This window comes from Benincasa hispida, chromosome 3, assembly GCF_009727055.1.
Source record: "Benincasa hispida cultivar B227 chromosome 3, ASM972705v1, whole genome shotgun sequence".
Lineage (NCBI taxonomy): Eukaryota > Viridiplantae > Streptophyta > Magnoliopsida > Cucurbitales > Cucurbitaceae > Benincasa > Benincasa hispida.
In genome coordinates, this window is record NC_052351.1 from 9,619,060 (window position 1) to 9,641,028 (window position 21,969).

The 21,969-nt window shown below is 33.5% G+C and overlaps 1 protein-coding gene across 1 annotated transcript; it reads right to left on the reverse strand.

Annotated features, from left to right (window-relative positions):
• Positions 1-4,265: 4,265 nt before the first annotated feature.
• On the reverse strand, positions 4,266-4,880 carry LOC120073436. The gene is made up of 2 exons (XM_039026286.1): positions 4,696-4,880; positions 4,266-4,461 (listed from the first exon to the last, which is right to left on the reverse strand). The coding sequence occupies exons 1-2, from the start codon at positions 4,878-4,880 to the stop codon at positions 4,266-4,268; spliced, it is 381 nt and encodes a 126-aa protein (XP_038882214.1).
• Positions 4,881-21,969: the final 17,089 nt, after the last annotated feature.

Genomic DNA, 21,969 nt, shown 5'->3' on the forward strand with positions numbered 1-21,969 from the left:
GAGAGGTAAAATGTGATTATAAAAACTACCTTTAATTAACATGAAGTTCATATTTTTTAGGGATAAAAATAATTTTTTTTTGATTTGAAAACGTGATATTAATTAGAGATAAAATGTGATATTTTATAAACATATTTTCTTTATTTAAAAGTATATATTAATTAAAAATAAAATATAAATTCTGTTTTAAAGAAATTTCCTTTAATGTGAAGTAGAGATTTAGAGATAAATTTTAATTTTTTTTAAAGATATATTCCACTTACTTTTAGAGGTAAGATGTGAATTTTTTTAATGAAAAAACATGAAATAAAGATTAGTTAGAAATAAAATGTGATTTAAAAAAAAAATTTAAGTATATATTAGTTAGAGATAAAATATGTTTGTGATTTTTTTTCACTGTAATTAAGATGAAGTAAATATTAGTTTGAGATAAAATGAGATAAAATGAGATTTTTTTTATCTCTTAATGTGAAGTAGAGATCTAGATATAGAATTTGACTTGTTTTAAAAGAAAATTTTCCTTAATTTTACGTGAAATATAAATTAGTTAATGAATAAAATATGATTTTTTAAAATAATCTTAAACGTTAAATTATTTAATATATCACTATAATCATCCACTAAAAAAGGTAAGAGAAATCAAATGTTTCTACCTCATGAACCTTTTAGATAGTATAGATAATAGCCATTTTTCTTGAGTTTTTTTAAATATTTAAAAATATTTACATTTTAGAACAAAAAAATTCCAAAAGTATTCCAAAAGCACAAACACTTTTGGAACTTTTTGCTATAAAGTGTAAATATTTTTTAATTTTTCTATTAATTTTTCGTTTTTCTTTTCATATATTTAGAAAATCTAAATTTAAATAATTATGACGGATTTAAACACTTCATCTTGAAAAAGTTTTAACACTTTATTTGTAAATAAATAAACTACAATTATAGCTTTCCATTTGTATTTTTTTCCAACAAATTTCTGAATTTTATTTCATAGTTAATTTATAGGTTCAATATAAATAATTTCAACATTTTGTTTCTCTAATGATAAAATTACCTTGTTCTAAAAAATCAATAAATAAATTACCTTTTAATCTTATTTTTATTTAATATAACGTTAAATAAAATATATAATTTTAGTTCCAATACTTTATTTCAATTTTTATGTTTTAGATTTTGTTTTTTTTTTACTCCATATAAGTTTAATTTATTTAAATATTCAACTAATAACATTCAATTACTATGAGCTATCCCTCGCTTAATGTTAGACGCAAAATTTTGTGATTTATTTTATTTTTTTATATCACTCTTATTATTATTATTAGAGCTATTTTTAAATATAGAAAAATCAAAATATTTATAAAATATAGTAAATTTTAGAACAATCAATGATAGACATTTATAGAAATCTATCCGTGTCTATCAGTGCTCATCATTGATGGTTCTAAAATTTTGCTATATCTTGTAAATATTTTCAATAGTTTTATCGTTTGAAATAATTTTCCTTATTATTATTATTATTTCCTTACATATTCTTATAATAGCAGTGGTTTAGTTGTATTACCTATTGTAAATCTTTACAATACTTGTCAAAGTACTCCAAAAAAAATTTTGTTACAATAAACATGTTTTCTTTGTAGTGATTACAAATGCACATTTGATCAAACGAATAAATAATTTGACAAGATAATTTTTGAACCCATGAATGTTATGGTACATTCATTCTAATAGATTCAATACATGATCGAATCCATTAAAATTATGTTGAATTTAAAATCTCTTCACCAATTTATGTTCATATTATCCATAAATTAATAAGGGAATGTGATACTATAAAAATATAGTAATAAGGAGGTATACAAAAATAAGAAAAACAATTTTTTTCGTACAAAATTGAAAAGGTGGAACTTAAAGAAAAATAAAAATAATGAAGGCAAAAACTTATTAAACAAATTTGTATAGGTCTTAAGTAATTAAGTAATTAAGAGGAGAGTAATTTTGTAAGTCTTTTATGCAACTGACATAAGAGGATAGCTGATATATTTTCCTATGTGTACCTTTTATTCGTTTTCTGTTCTTTGATAAGTTACTCTTTTTTCCTTTTTAATTATTGCTATTATTTATTAATTATTATTATTTTTATTTGAAATAACCTTTTCCATTGTAATGCCGCTCCATCCGTGTAAATAATTTATAATAATAACAAAAGAAATCTAGTGTAAAGGCTTATTTTTTTTTGTTCATTTAGTTGTCATATGTATAATGTATACTTTTCTAATAGCCATTTGATTCCTTATAAAAAAACTGAAAAGATTCTTTATATTCATTGGAATTAAAATTCAAATGAAGGAGGGATTCACTCCATCCTTTTATATATATATATATATATATGAGAGAGTGGGGTTGAGAAATTCATAAATTTTGGAAAAGAAAAAGTTTAGAACTTACCAAATTACGAAAAGAATAATTTATTTGGCATATCATATCATTTTAAATTTCTTTGCTTGTGACTCAATCATCTTTAAAAATAACAATTATTAATTAATCAATCATCTTTGCCTAAACAGTTATTAATTAATATCTAATATATCTCCCATCTTATATTTTTGAATCAGGACTCAATCCCAGGTCCATGTACAAGACCCAAAAACATTTATGAGAAAGGTTGTGCTTGTCTATTCAATTTTTGTTGGATGCATAGGAGTTGCTTTGCTACTTTTTCTATGTATTGGGCTCTCCTCAACTGTTCTTAGTTTTGAGGTATCTAACTCTTTTTTCTTTTTCTGCCTCTTTGTTGTTATTATTTTTATTTTTTATTTTACTAAATATTTCAATCTCATTTGAATGATCAGCTTCTCTGCAAAACCACAAATCCATACAAACTACAAGAAGACTTCATCAACCTCGATGCATCAACATACAGATCTCTATCTACATATAAACTACAAGAAGACTTTCAATCAAGCATTATTTCTTCCTATTGCTAATTACTTTTTAAAAATGTTGTTTCTCTATCTAGAAATTTGCTTCAAATCCCAACTCAATATTATGCTGTTCGTGCATCAGTAAGTTTTTTCTTAACCCATCTTATTAATATCAATTTTGATGTTAAACATTGTTGTAACCTTTTATTCGCTTTTAATTAATATACTCCTAGATTACACATCTATTCCCTTGGAGACCCTCCTATGAATCTATGGCCATGCAAGCAACTCAAGATTTTATCCAAATGAATTTGAAGATTGCTGCAAAGAATAGTACACCTCGTATTATTGGGGATGAAAAATGTGCGCAATATATATTGGTGAATTATGTATCCGTAATATGAAATTTTTAATCATACATTAAACAAGTGTCTTGTTTTACTTATATTGATTTTATACAAGTAAAGTTTTTAGTTGTTCCCAACAATTACGGCAGGGGATTACAAGATGCTTCAAATGTCAAGACCTTGAAAGATTATTGCGTATTATTAAATCGACGTCTCTATGGAATTTTCGGGTTAGTAATTGGGGGATTGATTTTTTCTCTCTCTCAAATTTTCTTTTCTAACTATACATTCAAATATAAACTTGTATAGGGTCAAGATCTATTTTGGACACATCCATTCAATAATGTTACAGATGTTCCATCTTTGAATTTAATTGTTCAACCCTAACTACAACGACGTCTGTATCCAATGATCCTAACCACAATATCATATGCTACAATTTTAAGATTTAAAAGTTTGTTCTCTCCTAGACTACAGGGCTATACAATCCATTTCTAGAGATTTTTTTCACTCCTTCCATAGGCTGCTAATGATTCTTCAAACTTACCTTGGCACGCTGTAGTTATTGAGCATTTTGTGAATGTAATTTCCAAATTTAATTTAAGATATGTTTCGGAGCAATGTTGGAGCAATGATTTTAGAAAAAGAAATTTAGGGTTTATTATATAACAATTAATGATAAATTTATACTCAAGTTTATATATTCACTATTTTGGCAAATGCCAAGGAAGCTTGGGGTCTTCCTCTCCTCTCAATGTTCAACGAGTTACAAAAAAAAAAGTGTATATATATATATATTGAAAAAAAAAGTTAGAAGAAAGAAGACAAGATCTACGTGGAAAACCCTAGACCAGGGAGAAAAACCATGATAGAGAGTTTTTATTAATTTTGTTACACTTTATAAGATTCCCAGATATAAATAACCAAGATAGAAACCCTAACAATGTAGATACAATATGAAAAGACCAAAATGCCCTTAGGACTAAAACAACATTTTTCAATACTCCCCTAAAGTTGGGGTGTAGATATCAATAAGACCCAACTTGCTAACATAGGTGTCGAAATTCTGTCTTGGTAGCCCTTTGGTGAGAACATCAACAATCTGTTGACTTGACGAAATATAGGGAATATAGATACTACCACTGTCCAGCTTCTCTTTGATAAAGTGCCTGTCAATCTCCACATATTTGGTCCTGTCGTGTTGAAGAGGAATGTTAGTGATATTGATAATAACCTTATTATCACAGTATAGTTTTATAGGGCCATGACTTTCCTCATGAGGATCAGCCAGAACCTTCTTCAATCATATTGCTTCACAAATTCCCAGGCTCATAGCTCTATATTTTGCTTCAACGCTACTTCTAGCAACAACACTTTGCTTCTTACTTCACCAGGTAACCAGATTTCCCCACACAAAGGTACAGTACCCTGAAGTGGACTTCCTATCTGTAACATAACCTGCCCAGTCCGAATCTGTGTATGCCTCAATGCACCACTTGGCATGCTTTATGAACACTAATCCTTTTCCAAGAGTAGACTTTAAATATCTCAAAATCCGAGTAATAGCCTCCATATGTCTCTCATACAGAGCTTGCATAAATTGACTAACCATGCTTACTACATATGATATATCAGATCTGATATGTGAGAGGTAAATCAACTTCCTCACGAGACGTTGACCTTTCCTTATTAACAGGAACATCTTCATCAGAATCTCCCAACTTGTTATTTACTTTAACCGGTGTATCTGTAGGTTTACACCTAGTCATTCTTGTTTCTTTCAACAAGTCAAGAGTGTACTTCTGTTGAAAAACAAAGATTCCTTTATTTGACCTTGCTACCTTCATTCCATGAAAATATCTCAGATTGCCAAGGTCTTTGATTTCAAATTCATCTACCATCCTCCATTTTAACCTGACAAACTCTACTGTATCATCACCAGACAAAATGATGTCATCAACATAGACAATCAGAATAGCTACCTTCCCTGATGCTGATCTATTAGTAAACATGGTATGATTAGAATGCCCTTGAAACCCATGGGTTTTAATGAAAGTTGTGAACTTATCGAACCAAGCTCTCGGAGAATGCTTTAAGCCACATACAAATTTCTTCAGTTTGCAAACCCGATTATCAAAACTTGCTTCAAAACCTTGAGGCGGGCTCATATAGACTTCTTCTTCTAACTCACGATTCAGAAATGCATTCTTTACATCCAGTTGATGTAAAGGCCAGTCTTTGTTTAAGGTAATTGAGAGAAGTACTTGAATTATGTTAAGCTTTGCCACCGGAGGGAAGGTTTTTGAATAATCTACTCCATATGTATGGGTAAATCGTTTTGCAACCAGATTGGTCTTGTATCTATCAAGAGTCCCATCAGATTTGTATTTCACTGCGAACACCTACTTGCATTCGATAGTTTTATGGCTTTTAGGGAGCACAACTAGATCACAACTTTTATTCATTTCAAGCGCTTGCATTTCTTCCATAATCGTAGCTCTCCATTCGGGAACTTCCATGGCCTTATGCACACTGCTTGGTATGAGTATCTAGGTTGGTAGTAAAGGCCTTAACTCTCGAAGATAAATTATTGTAGGACTGTAGGACAAGAAACTCTGAATAGAGTATTTGGTACATGACCTAGTTCCTTTCCATAGGGTAATTGGCAAATCAATAGTTGCATCATTCTCACCAAGTTTGTCTACCTGTTTATCAGTGCACGCCTGAGAGTAAACATCACACTCATCCTTCTATTGCAAGCTTTCAGTTCCCTGTGTATCACCTGATAACTCATTACCATCGCCAATCTCGACATTGTCAGAGTTCCTCACATTTATCGCATCACCCTCAACCACATCACCCCCAACATTCTCATTATCCTCAGAAATAGAGGTATCTTAAGCTGGTTTCAGTTCTGACTCTTGGACAACTTCTGGAGGAGCAACATGGGAATTATTTCTTTTCTAAGATTCTTCCTGTAGTAGGTTCTCTAGGGCACCTATTTCGTAGGAAGGACATGGTCATTTTTTTCAGGGATAGGCTCAGGAAGAAGGGCTAAAGGAACAGAATAGGTGGTTGTGTTAGTCTCTTCATTAGCGGTCTCCCCCTGAAGAGGACTAACAGGGAAAAAGGGTTAATCCCCAAGAAAAGTGGCGTCCATGGTGATAAAGTACTTTCGGAAGGAAGGCTGAAAACACTTGTAACCCCGTTGGTGAAGTGGATACCCAATGAACACACACTTTTAGGCACGAGGAGCGAACTTACTTTGGTGAGGACCATGATTATGAACAAAAACGGTACATCCAAACATACTAAGGGGGACATCAAGGAAAAGACGAGTGGATGAGAACAACTCTTTAAAACACTCAAGAGGTGTTTGGAATTTAAGCACACAGGAGGGCATTCGATTGATGAGATGAGTTGTAATAAGTATAGAATCCCCCTATAGGTACGATGGTAAGGATGCAGAAATCATGAGAGATCGAGCCACCTCAATAAGGTGGCGATTTTTTCACTCCGCTACCTCATTCTGCTGAGGTGTATAAGCACAAGAATTCTGATGGACGATGCCTTTCGAAGTCAAGAACTCGCGAAGGGTCTAATTAACAAACTTCAGTCCATTGTCACTTCGAAGAATGGAAATTTTAGCATTAAATTGAGTTTCAAAAGTGGTGTAAAACTGTTGGACCACAAATGTTACTTCAGATTTATTAGTAAGGAGAAATACCCATATAAGACGGGTGTGATCGTCAATAAAGGTGATGAACCACCGTTTACCGGATACCGTCGTGATGTTGGACAGACCCCAAACATCACTATGTACTAAGTGGAAGGGTTGGGAAGGTTTATAAGGTTGAGAAGTAAAAGAGACTCTAGGCTGTTTAGCACGAATACAGACATCATAAGACAGAGATGAAACATTCACATTTCGAAATAAATGGGAAAACAAGTACTTCATATATTGAAAACTTGGATGTCCAAGAAGAAAGTGTCATAACAAATAATCAGTTTCAGAAACAGAAAAAGAAGATAACAAGCTCCCTGTCATGCTGGGCAGTGCCAATCGTCGTTCCCGAGCTCAGGTCCTGAAAGGAAACATCATCAGGTGAGAAAACAACTCTGTAGTTTAAATCTCTTGTGATTTTATTTATAGACAACAAGTTGTAAGAAATATTTGGCACATGCAGAACATTCTGTAAAACCAACTCCTGAAACGAAGACAAGTGACATTTTCTGGCAATGAGAGCAAAGAATCCATCTGCAATTCTAATTCTCTCATCTACTATATCTCACACTCTTGTTCGCACTACACGATCGTCTTTTCCTCCTCCCTCTACCAATTCCATCAAAGTCTACCCTTTGGATTCTCACTCTGAGAATACCGAGGGCTTCGAGTGGTAGTGTCATCCCCGGTTTCTGTTGGTTCGTACGCTGCCATTCGTGTAGACGACCGTGGTGCTGTTAAGCGACTGTTTGCTGGGCGATAAAGAGCATAGAGGTGTTAGCTTCCGCTAGACTGAGTTCGAGTGAAGATTGTCTTCAACTAGTATGTTTACTCAGTCTTTAGTATTTTAATTGTTAAAGCATGTCTATAATTAGTGTTACAATGCATATCTGTTTGTTAGAATGTATGTGTGGTAATTCTGTCACAATGAAATCGGAAAGATCCACATCGGCTCATGGATACTCTTGTTTAAAAGTTCCTTCATAAAGTCGTGAAGCATTCTGTCTTTTCGAATAAAGTTTCTTGACAGCTTCCCAAATATCCCGAGCAGACGCTGAATAGAAAAAAGGCTTCCCAATCTGAGGCTCTATGCTGTTTATCAGAATTGAGTGGATAAGGGAATCCTCCCCTTCCATATACGCTCATGAGGGTCCCTAGGGTTCAGTCTTGGTATCTCCCCAGTCAGAAACCCAAACTTATACCGTCCCTCGAGGACCATTTTAATAGATTGTGACTAGGAGAAATAATTCTGGCTGTCAAGTTTTCCTCCAATGGTTTATCCTTACAGAGTTTCTCACAGAACCAAACATAATATTCGTAATAGTTAAACTAGGATAAGCAATTACCGGGTTTTCTGAAAATAATGAAATGCCAGAATACAGCCGCGAGTGCGAAAATCTGTTGCTGCAACCTCGTCAACTGTTGTTGGAATCCAACGACCATGCCATAACCCACTGACTCAATTTGAGGGGAATTAAAAGGAGTGGGCATGAGATGCTTCTGCCCATAGGCCCTTCAATAAGATGTCTTGGCAGACATGGATGAGGAAGCATGAACCGATTGGATATAAGGGTGGACCGATGGTTGGCTTGACGAACCGGGTAGAGGCACCGAACCCTGCAAACCGTCGAGGATTACTGCAACGTTGCGACTGGTCCCAGAGTTGACATCACTTGGTTGATCGGCTGAGATGGAGAACAAAGCCAGCTCGACTGTTGCTCGAACGAAGGGATGGGGCCGATCGAAGGCTGGTGTTGCACGAACGAACGGCCGCCGACCTGCTGGTGCTACACAAATGAAGGGCCGACTGGCTGGATCTACTACATGGCTGATGTCTAACTAGGGATGGGCGGCTGGGCAACAACTTCTGCTCCAGACGGCTGCAGATGAAGCTGCATTGGGTCACGAAGAGACCGGAGGTAACGATCAACCACAACCCTAATTTCTGCATTCTGTGAATTTTCAGCTGGAGTCCCATCACCCGCTAAAGTTGATGATTGAATTTCTTCTATCCTAGGAAAGGTCTCATCACCTAGCTATAATACCATATTGAAAAAAAGTTAGAAGAAAGAAGACAAGATCTACGTGAAAAACCCTAGATTAAGGGAAAGTTTCCCGGGAACTCCTAACGCCAACTCCCGACGCCGTTTTACGTCGTCGGGAGATACTATTTCTCCCGACGACTAAACTCCAGGCGATCGATTTAGGCGCCGAGGGAACTCATTTTTCTTGTAGTGTTAGACCTCGATTTTTTAGTACCTATATCTAATCTTTAATCATTTAGTATGAAAAGGAAATAATAATAAACAAATTTGTTTGTTAAATCAAACTTCAAACAGAGTTCCTAAATTTCTCAAAATATACAAATTCAAACTATCTTAAGTATTCGATTTAAATTAAATTTATTCTTAAATTATCTTGTAGAAAATATAAATAGTTTTAATTAAAAGATTTGTGAAGTCCCAATTGAATTTAGGGTTCATATCCATAGAAACACCAACAAATAAGGAGAAATTCACAAATGTTGAGAAAAAGTAGAGAAATTGAAGCTAGAAGTTTTAGGTCCCGTTTGGCCATTTTGTTTTTTGGTTTTTGGTTTTTGAAAATTAAACCTCTTCTTGATTTCTAAGGTCTCGTTTGATAACCATTTTATTTTCTAAAATTAAGCTTATAGACACTACTTCCACTTCCAAATTTCTTCTACTTTTCACCAATGGTTTAAAAAACCAATCCAAATTTTGAGAACTGAAAAAAAGTAACTTTCAAAAAGTTTTTTTTGTCTTTGGAATTTTACTAAGAATTCAACTATTATAATCAAGAAAGATGCAAATCATGTTAAGAAATATGGATGGAATAGGCTTAATTTTCAAAAAACTAAAAACAAAAAAAACGAAATGGTTACCAAACGGTGCCTAAGTTATTTATTTTAGTTTTCAAAATTTACCTTTTAATCTTTTACTATTGATAAAAAATAGATAGCAAAGTAATCGCGGTGGACTACCATTCCAACCTCATTATCGAAGCTCAAAAGAAGAACTTGGTTAAAGGTTTCACTATGGGCAATGGCGATTTACACATTTCACACCTTCTATTTGCGGATGACATACTCTTTTTTTATGTGGTTGAGGGAGAAAAGCTCAAGAACCTCTTCTACATCATCAAAGTGTTCGAACAGGCTTCTAGTTTAAAAGTAAACTTGCATAAATCAATCTTATCAGGTATTAATATTGATTCCCTATATATCACTTGTTGTTTCCATTTGAGGATTCCCCTCTACAAATCTTCCTATGAATTATCTTGGTATGTCATTAGGCACCAACCCAAATTGAGATCGTTTTGGGACCCAGTGATTGAGAAAACTAAGAAGAAGCTCGCATCTTGGCAGTACACATGTATATCCAAGGGTGGTCGCCTAACTCTTATCCAAGCTATTTTAAGTAATCTTTCTACTTATATGTTGTCTACTTTTAAAGCTCTGTTATGGTAAGTAAAGAGGTTGAAAAACTCATGAGAAATTTCTTATGAGAGGGTGCCGACAACACTGGAGGATCTAATATAGTTAGGTGGGGTATTGTCACTCTACTAAAGAAAAAGGTGGTCTTGGTATCGAAAAATTAAGATTATCAATGAGGCTATATCCATTTACAACAAATACAACAAATTAAACCTTGGCTCATCCCTAATAAATGTAAATTTGTTAGTGCAAAAGCTCCTTGGTTCAACATATCCAAATATCGAGCTGTGATGATGAGAAATATATCCTAGAAAATCTCAGATGGGGTTGATACTTTATGAAGAATTGCCTCTTTTATTTACATTATTCTCCAATGCTAACATGTTCATAAAGGATGCATGTTCTACTGCTACTTCCTCATGGAATATCTTTCCTAGAAGACTTCTATTAAATAGAGAGATTGAGTTATGGATCTCTTTATCTGCTAATTGGCCCCATCCTGATCCAAAGATGAATGTGAAGGATGATCTCTATTAGATTTCGAATGCTAATGGGAACTTTTCTTTCAAATTATCTATTTGCTCATTGTACATTCTCATAAAACATGTTGTTATACCAATTTCCCTCCACACAGAATATTCCACAGCTCGATGACTGTTTAGATGTACAGCAACATGTACATCTCCTCATCAATTCACAGAAATACAATATCAGAGGCAACCTGATTGGAGGCCACCCTCTGTGGCATATGGATAGAATGAAACAACAGAACATTCAATAACATCGAGCAACTGGTGACTAATATGTGGGAATCGATTATCTATTTGGTGGTCTCCTGGTGTTCAAAATCAAAGCTCTTTTATAATTACAATATTGCTTCCATTGCTTTAAATTGGAAGACTTTTCTCTAGTCTCCTTACTATACTTGTGATAGGTTTGGAACCGTTCCCTTATTTTATTAACAATGTGGAAGAATTTGAGAGCTCCCCCTCCCTCCTTTCAATCTCATCATTTGAGATTTTACACAAAATCTTCTCTATTTTCTCATGGCCTCAATGGCCTTACAAATACTCTTATCGCTGCCATACGAAAACAACTATCGTCGGAACACAACTATCGCTGCCATACGAAAACAAAAACTCCACGCTCACCGACAGACCCACGGTCGAAACTCGTCGGACGGCTGCCTCTGCCTACTGTCAAACGCCTTGATCAGTGAGCACCCATGCACATTGTCGCTCCCCAAACAAGTATGAACTGCCGCCACGCTCACCGCTGCGAACCAGACGCCTCTCACTCTATCGGTGGTCTTTCGATTTTTCTGCTCTTCAAAAATGACCGCTCTTTCTTCTCCACAAAACGGTTGCTCCTTATTACTCAAGGTGTCTCATGAATTTTTCTAGCCCTAAAGAAGGTTTAATTACAAAATTGCCATTTTCCCATAATTACCAGAATGCCAGACCTTTAATTTCATCAAAAACCCAATAAAGCCCACTTAAATTCCTTGTTATTTTCTACAAATCTCCCTCATAACAAAATATTTAAGTGCCAAGCTGATTCTCCAATCTCTCTATCATCCAGATTTAATATTCAGCTCATCTAATAAGTATTTAAACCTATGGGCTGGAAGAACCTTGGTTAACATATCTGACAAGTTCTCAATTGTGTGAACCTTGACCAGTTCAACATCTTTCTGAGCCACAACTTCTCTGATAAAATGAAATTTGACATCGATATGCTTAGATCGTTCGTGATGAGATGGATTCTTCGCAAGATAAATAACACTCTAGCTATCACAATGGACGATAGAAATGAACTCTTGTAATAACAAATCACTAACTATCCTTTTTCAACCACATTGCCTTTTTCACAGCTTCACCCACTGAAATATACCCTGACTCAGTAGTAGACAAAGCAACAACTAACTGTAGAGCAACCTTCCAACTGACCACATTACTAAACAAAAGAAAAATGTGACCTGATAGAGACCTTCTTTTGTCAAGGTCTGCAACGTAATCTGCATTTGTGAAGCCTTCCAACGGTGCTGATTTATCACAATCCCTACTAAAACACGATGATACACTGACACTACCTTTCAAATATCAAAGCAACCATTTAACTGAATTCCAATGCTTCTTCCCAGGATTTGACATAAACCTATTTATCATACTCATAACATATCCATAGTTAGGTCTAGTACAAATCATCAAATACATAATACTTCCAACAGCATTACAATATGGAATATTAGACATCTCTAACCTTTCTTGTTCAGTAACAGGACACTGAGACGAAGAAAGCCTAAAATGAGATGCTAAGGGTGTCGAAACTGCCTTATAACTAGACATATTATACTTCTCAAGCAGTTTATGCACATAACTCTCCTGCGAAATGGTTAAAAAACCTTTCTTCTTATCTCTTCTCACATCCATGCCTAGGATACTTTTTAGTTCACCTAAATCTTTCGTCCCAAATTCACTACTCAACCGTTTCTTGAGATCACAGATTTAGAATAATTCTTAGACACTAGAATCATATCATCTACATACAAAAGTAGATAAATATATGTACTTTTCTGAGATAGTTTCCAGTACACGCAGACATCATATGAGCTCCTGTGAAACCTCTACTTTAGAATAAAAGTGTCAAACCTGATATACCACTGTCTTGGGGATTGCTTCAGTCCATAGATGGACTTGTGAATATGACAAGATCACTTCCTTCAATTCTCCATAAAGGAAAGTTGTGGTGACGTCCATCAGTTCAACAAACATATCAAAGTGAACATCAATAGATAAAATTAATCGAATGGACGAATGTCTCACCACCGAAGAGAAAATCTCATGAAAGTCAACTTCCTCTTTTTGAGTGTAGTCCTTGGCCATCAGTCTAGCCTTATACCTAGGCTTGCTGTCACCTCCTGTACCTAGCTTGATTTTATAAATCCACTCTTATTGAATGAGTTTCTGATTATGAGGCCTTAGAACCAATGACCATGTCTGATTCTTTTCCAATGAGAAACAATCTGCCTCTATAGCATCCTTCCATTGTTCCTTCGAATCAGATACAATTGCCTCCTAGAAAATGAGAGGCTCTGCTTCAATACTGTCAACTGCACAAGTAAGAGCATAAGCAACTAAATCAGCATAACCATACCTCGTAAAAGCCTGTCTCACTCGCTCAGGCCTGTCACATGTAAGCTAATGGTTCTACAGGTCACTGCTACTTGAACTTTCTTCATCGAAAGCTCTCTCATCAATCAAAGTCCTCTGCAGTTGAGGCTGTCTACCATCAGAACTAGATGACTAATCACTGGATTCACCTGAACTAATTGATGGTCATACTTTAGAATCAATTCTAACCTCTGCCTCAACCTAATCAATTGTCTGTTGTTTCTGCGGCTCTTCGACACAAAATGGCATCTCTGCTTCATTAAAGGTCACATCTCTACTGGTAATACATTTATTTCTGTCTTCTTCCAAACACCAAAGTTTATATCCTTTAACACCCTAAGAATAGCCAATAAACATACATTTCAGTTCCCTCTTATTCAGCTTCCCTTCATTAACATGAGCATAAGTTAAACATCCAAACACTCTGAGATGATCCAAACTTGGAGTTTTTCCTGTCCATATCTCCTGAGGAGTCTTTAGGCCTAAAGCGGAAAATGGACTTCTATAAATGAGATAACATACTGTTTGGGTAGCTTCCCCCAAAATTTCAAGGGTAATGAAGCACTTGTCAAGAGACATTTTGTACACTCCATAATTATTCCTTAAACCTCTCAGCTAAACCATTCTGCTGTGGAGTGTATGTAACAGTGAAATACCTCGTAATTCTCTCAAATTTGCAAAATTTATCAAAATTTTTATTCAAAAATTCTAAACCGTTGTCTGTCCTCAGATACTTTACCTTCCTGCCTGTTTGGTTCTCAACCTGTTTTTCCATTCAAGAAATTTCCCAAAAGCTTCATCCTTCTGTTTCAGTGGATACATCCACACCTTCCTTGAAAAATCATCGATGATCGACATGAAGTATCTCGAACCTCTCATAGAAGGTACCTTTGTAGGACCCTACAAATCTGAATGAACATAATCCAAAATTTCTTTGGTAGAATGCTTTCCTTTCCCAAACTTCACTCTGGTAGACTTTCCTATTATGCAATGTTCACAAAATGAGAGTTCAATGTCTTTAAACTCCTCGAAGAAAACCTTGTTGTGAAAGAGCTTGAAGATCTCTTTCACTCACATGAGCTAGTCTGTTATGCCATAACATAGACTTATCTGTTTCTTTCCCAGATGCAACAGTAGCACTACCTGAAATTGCAGTACTCTCCAACACATAAAGTCATTCCTCAAGGTCCCCTTCAGCTTAACCAAAGAACCCTTGATAACCTTCTGAACTCCATTATCAGATTGATAGGAATTACCTCTCTATTTAATTCGCCCAGAGAAATTAGATTTCATTTAAGTTCTGGAACATACCTTACATTTGTAAGAATTCTGATCATTCCATCATGTCTTGCAATTCGAACTGAACCAATTCCTTTTACATCACAAGCACCATTATTACCAAGCAAAACTAATCCCCCATCATTTACCTCAAAGTCAATCAAGAAATTATGATTAGGAGTCATGTGAAACGTGCACCCTGAATCCATAATCCAAGCATCCTGAATATCCCTGTTGGACACCATCAGGACCTCTGTTGTATCATAACATTTGCTACACTAGATTTTCTTGTATGCTTGCTACTTGATGCTTTCTTGCTCTTATTCAAGGGGCAATTTTTCTTAAAGTGTCATTCTTTATGACATAGGAAATATTTTCTGACTTCCCCTTTGATTTTGGCTTGGATCTCGACTCTTTTTCTTTTTCCGTTCTTTTTCTCACTTCTGCCTCTGGCCATGAGCAACTCTCCATCCTTGCGTTTCTTTTTAATCTCGAGGTTTCTCGTTCTCAAGGCATCCAACACTATATCCATGGATAATGAATTTCGTCCATATTTAATAGCTGTCTTAACTTCTCGATACGATTCAGGAAATGAATTCAAAAGAATAACTGCTTAATTTTCATCCGACATCTTCTCACCGATGTTATTGAGATCAACTATAATCTTTTAGAATTCATCCAAATTCTCTTCTAAGCATTTACTAGAGTCCATCTTATATCCAAAAAAATTCTCTTTTAGATATAATTTATTTGGCAAGGACTTAGTCAAATAAAGACTTTCTAATTTCTTCCACAACTCCGCTGTACTAGTGACCTCATCAACTAGCCTAAGCACTCCATCTGACAAATACAGAATTATCGTCAAATAGGCCATCTCATCCATATCCTTTTTTCAGCTTCTGTAATTGTTGGCGGAAGGTTATTTTCATCTAAGATTTTGGCTAACTAAAATAGCTCTAATCTTTTTCCTCCATAACCTGAAATCAACTTTCCCATCAAATTTAACAACTTCGAACCGTGTAGACACCGAAGCCATCTGTCAAATTAATCCAAAAAAAAAATTATCCTGACCAAAGAATATGCCAGCACACTACCACACACCCTCCTTGGATCAAATGGAGCTCTAATACCACTTGTGAGAGTTTTGAACCTAACTTAGATAGCCAAACAGAACGCAAACAATCTGCAGAATAAATTGAAAGCAATAAAGAACGAACACCAAGATATATAATGGTTCGACCAATTTGGTCTACATCCACTTTGAGAACCAGTTTGAATCAATTTTATTACGGGCAATAAGGAATTTACAATTATAGATAATCAACCAATAATCATCAATCTGTAATTTTGATACCCACTAATACCGAGAGATCTGCACATGACGTCGCTTTTGAAAACAAGAACAATACGCTGAAAAACAGCCCAAGTCAAGTGCACTACCCCATACATCTTGGTTGGTTTGGGTTCAATGTCCAATTATGAAACCTTTGGAAAAAGAGGATGAATCGAAATATAGCTGCTACACCAAAACTAGGCGCAAAGAACCAAACCTAGCCCAATAGGGAAATCCCATTTCATTGGGTCTTTCGCCTCTAACCGGTGAAATCACTCGCAGCCTTACCATTGTAACACAGTTGTCGCTGCCGGATGGGAATTGAAACTCCACGCTCATCGACAAACCCACGGTCGAAACTCGTCAGACGAGTTCCTTTGCCTACTGTCGGATGCTTTGACCAGCGAGCACCCACGCACACTGCCGCTCGCTGGATGAGTATGAACTGCCGCCACGCTTACCGCCGCGAACCGAACGCCTCTCACTCTGTCGGTAGTCTTTCGATTTTTCTGCTCTTAAAAAACAACCGCTCCTTCTCCTCCAAAAAGCGGCTGCTCCTTATTGTTCACGGTGTCTCAAGAATTTTTCTAGCCCTAAAGAAAAAGATGGGTTTAATTACAAAATTGTCATTTGCCTATAATTATCCGAATGCCACTAGGCCTTTAATTTCACCAAGGCATTCCTTAGCCCGTTGGTTTACTATTTTGGTAATTTTTCTTCCTTTTCACTTAGCTACGATTATATATATATATATATATTAATGCTTTCTCTTTTTTAAATACTTTTTAGAACTGAGACCCAATAGTTCTCCTTCGGCAAGAGGATCTCCTCTGACTCCCACTGCGACTTCCTCATGTAAGCGATTTTACTTTCTATCTTTTTCTTTTTCTTTTTTTTTTTTTTTTTGTTTCCTTTTTCTTATTTTCCTTCTTGTCTTTTTTCTAGATGACGTTCCCCAACGGTTGATGCTGATGATCCGAGAGAAATTATTATGCATAGTTCGCTTCGGTCTATCCAAGGTATATTAATTTTTATTTTTTTTCTTTCTCCTCAACTATAACTCTATATTTCAATATATTTTTTCTTTTTTTATTATTATTTTTGCAAATTTAATGGCTACCTTGTTCATCTCTAACAATATTTGAACTCAACACCTAGAAAAGAAAGCAAATAAATATCTAATGTCTTTTATTTTGCTTTTGTTTTTTCTTTGTGTTTTTTCTTAGGTGAAAATAGGTTGTTTTTTTTTGTTCTTTTAAGAAACCTTTCTGGGTTTCTGAAAATAGGTTGTATATTTTGGAAAGAAAACCTTTCTGGTTCTCTCTTAGATGAAAATAGGTTTTCTCTTTCTTTTTTTTTTTTGTTTTGTTTTTATGCAGACGTTGTGGATTATATCCACTAGCTCATCTTTGTACTTTCATCTCTTCTAATGAAATTATGGATAGTTTCCTCCATGATTAAGCCTTTACATTTACTTGTTAAAAAGCACTACGTGGTAAAAAAATGATGGATTCTTCTGATTGAGACTGCTGCAGAACAAGAGCTAAGCTAGTATAACATTGTTTTATGTATAGTACTTAAACATCTCTAAACCATTCGACTCATGGATATACTTTATACTTTAATCATGGTCTGATTGAAGTCTTCTTGTTTGAATATCTTAGCTTGATACTGTACATTTTTGGATTAAATTCCGCATAGTGATTGGCCACCAATGGACATATCATATCACACAATTGAATAAGAATGTTTTGAAGAAATTTGATTGAATAGTGAAAGTTTCTGTTACATCATCTTGTGTTTTTTGTGTTTCTGTTATTGTTATGTTAGAATTAGTTGTATTCATATTTTGAATTCTATTCTTGTGTGCAACTTAGCATATATAGTCTACTTGTTCAATGTAGAATATATATGTATACTTCATGGTTGATATGTACGGATTTGCTGTCAAAATCATATGGAGTTCATTTAAATGAAAAATATATTTTATCTTTGTTTTGGAGTTAAATTGTCACATTTTTTCTCTAACTAATCTCTACTTCACCTTATAAAACGGTTACATTATAAAAATTTTTAGTATTTTTTAGATCTATTAGATATAAAATTGGAGCGATTTGTAGATTTATTAAACATTTTTAGAGATTAAATTTGTAATTTATGCTTCATATAAATGTAATTCTAAATACACTGATATATAATATTTTTTTATTAAATAATACTAATTACATAATAATTGTATAATTATTCATTTAGATACTTGCAAAAAATCGTTCAACTAATTTCTGTAAAATAATTTACAAAGATCCAAAATATTTGTATATTTCTCTATATATATGAGAAAAATTAAAATGAAATTGCATGCATTTAAAATCTATATCTATTAGGAAGTGACCTATCTCTATTCCCAACCCAAATAACAGAATGTTCCTCAATCTTATAATACCATTCAAGATATGATGGTTTCGTTAGTACAATCTTTTAAAGGCCTGCCCTTTTGTAATTGAATCTACATAGCAAAAAATATATAGAGATAAAACGAATACCTTTGAAGTTATTTAGGTAAAATATTTGTAAATTATACAAAAATTCTAATGGAAATGGATGGTGTTAAATTTTTTAACAGAATCTTGTTTAATTAAAATTTAATTCATTTAAATTATAAATCAAATCTTGAAATTATTACATAAGAGGAAATTTAAAAAAAAAACAAAAACAAAAAATGTTACGCGTTCTGAATATTTTTTTTAAAAAAAAAATTGTTATACATTTATTTGAATGAGATTATCGAGCGAGGCAAAATTTAATTCAATTTAATCTTAAATTATTTAACATGAATTGAATGGTTTTTTTAGAGAATATATAATTTTTTATTTTTTAAATGTAAATTATTGGTAAAATATGAATTTTTTTTTTTTTTTTTTTAGAAAATCTACTATCATTTTGCGAATGATAGAATATTTTTATGATAAACATGAGAATTTTTTATATCTTTTTATCTTTTAACAAGATCTAGGATAAAATGTGAACACTTTCTTTTTCTTTTTTTATTATCTACTATCGTTGAATTCGAATATAGGTTTTTATATAACATAATTTTTTTAATATAAAAAAATAACAAAGATGACATGAGTTTTTTAAATTTTTTTTTTTATTTAATGTGAAATAGAGGATTAGTGAAAGGTAAAATGTGATTAAAAAAAACTACCTTTATTTAACATGAAGTTCATATTTTTTAAGTGATAAAAATAATTGTTTTATTTAAAAAACTTGAAGTAGATATTGATTAGAGATAAAAAAAAAATTCTGAACATTTTCCTCTTCACTTAAAAGTATATATTAGTTAGGGGTGTTCAAAAAACCCGATGATCCGAAAAAATTGATCAACCCAATCCAACCCGTTCGGTTTGGGTTGGGTTATGAATTCTTTTGGGTTGGGTTGGGTTCAAATAAATGAAAATTTTATAGGTTAGGTTGGTTCATGGTTCACTTAAAATAACTAGAACCAACCCGAATTTATTATTAACTTTAAAATGTAATTTTTTTCCCTTATGTACAATTAGATATATATATATTTATTTTAGCTTTTTCTAATTTTACCAGTTTTTTGGATAATTTATTTTTCAACAACTCTTAAAAATAGTTTTTTTTTCCACTTTGAAAAAAGATTATGCATTGTATAAATTGAAATTGAGTTGTAAATCTTAATTCATATATGAAAATAGTTAAATCGAATTTTTACATATTAACATTTTACTTACTTTTATAAAATAAATAAATAAATAAATGACCCGAGTAACCCGAACCAAACCCAACCCAAATATTTCATGGCTGGGTTGGGTTGGGTTTATTTTTTTAATGAGGGTTATTTGGGTTGAAAAAATTTACAACCCGAAAAATTGGGTTGGGTCTAAAAAGTCATTCAACCCAACCCACGAACACCCCTATTAGTTAGACATAAAATGTGATTTTTGTTTTTTTTTAAAAAATTACTTTTAACGTGGAGTAGAGATTTAGAGATAATTTTTTGATTTTTTTTAAAAATATATTCCCCTCACTTTAAGGTGAAGTAGAGATCTTGAAGTAAAGATTAGTTAGAGATAAAATGTGGTTTTTTTTTTTAATGAAAAAACGTTAAATAAATATTATTAGAGATAAAATGTGATTTTTTTAAAAAAAAAATTCTAAAATATATATTAATTAGAGATAAAATATGGTTTTTTAATATTTTTTACTTTAATTGGGTAAATATTAGTTACGGATAAAATGTTACGTTTTTTTTATCTCTTAACGTGAAGTAGAGATAGAATTTGAATATATAATATAAGATAACTACCTATGATATAATTTAGAGACTTAGAGATAGAATTTAAAATAAATTATCTAAATTAGCAATAAATTTCAACTTTTAAAAAATATGTAATATAAGACAACTACCAATGATATAATGAAGTAATTTTGATCTATAGAGATTGAACCCTGGCATGCTGAAAAGAAGACAAGAGTTTTAAGGGTTTAATATATTTTATATATAATTTAAAATGAAAAATGAGAGAGGAATGAACAAAAAGTTAAGGGTTTAATATAATTTTGATGCATTTAAAACATTACTAACGTCTTGATGCGCTTGTAGATCATATCGTGGTGGATAGTTGTGACTCGTAAAAAAAGAAGATAGCCAAACTCCACCCAAAAAGAGTCACATTCCAATCGAAGCTATAGAAGAAGGAACAAATCTCATAAAAAGAAAGGCAAAAAGATGACACGGAAGCCTAGACCTGCTAAGAAAGAAGACAAGAACTTTCCTCAATTCCGACGGTCGGTAACTTCGGCAGAATTTCTCCCAATAAGCTTTCTCAATAATCATCCAGAGAAAGTATACGAAGTTATTGCATGTCACACTGTCGGCATGGTGGAAGTCGACAACAATCATATAACTGTCAAAGAAGTCAACGACTTAGAAGAAATGAAGCAAAGAACTTCTGTCTTCGATCGTATTAAGCCTTCAAGTGCTCGATCTTCAGTCTTTCAAAGATTGAGTATGGCCACGGTAGGAGAAGAAGACCAATATCCAACAACTACTTCTACTCGAACTTCAGCCTTCAAAAGGCTAAGTATATCCACATCAAAGAAAGATCGACCTTCAGCATCTGCTTTTGATCGTCTCAAGACAACAAGCGATCAAGATAAAGGAAGGATGAAAATCTTGAAGGCGACGTCATTCTATGAAGAAAACAACAACGAAAAGATTCAAAGTTATGTCCCTTCACGCATGAAGAGGAAATTTTCTGTTGACATAAGTACAGTAGGTACCTTGATGGTGAAGCCAAAACTCATCATACTGATGAATCCTACAAATGAAGAGGGTGATCAAAACCATGATGAAATAAGAGCTTCTAAAATTTAAATGAAGAAATTCCTCATCGTAAGAGCCTAAACTGCATGATGCTTCTAGCCTGCATGAGCTTAAAATGTGAACGACCCCCCAAAAAAATCTTTGTATGAACTACGTTACGACTTGATCCCTGTCATTATAAAGGGTATGTAGGCAACTTAGAGAAATTTAAGTTTAGTCGCGCATAAAAAGACATTCTTTTTTAACTACATTTTGACTTGATCCCTATCATTATGAAAGGTATGTAGGCAGCTTGAAAGAAACTTCAAGTTCAGTCCAATTAAAAAAAAAAACATTAACTACATCATGATTTGATCCCTTTCTTTAAGGGTACGAAGGCAACTTAA

Bases quoted from the DNA above. Each gene is read 5' to 3' on its own strand.
- LOC120073436 (XM_039026286.1), bottom strand. From the start codon at position 4,880: ATGGTTAGTCAATTTATGCAAGCTCTGTATGAGAGACATATGGAGGCT. The intron at 4,462-4,695 runs GTACTGTACCTT...TCAACACGACAG, and splicing joins GATAGGAAGTCCACTTCAGG to GACCAAATATGTGGAGATTG.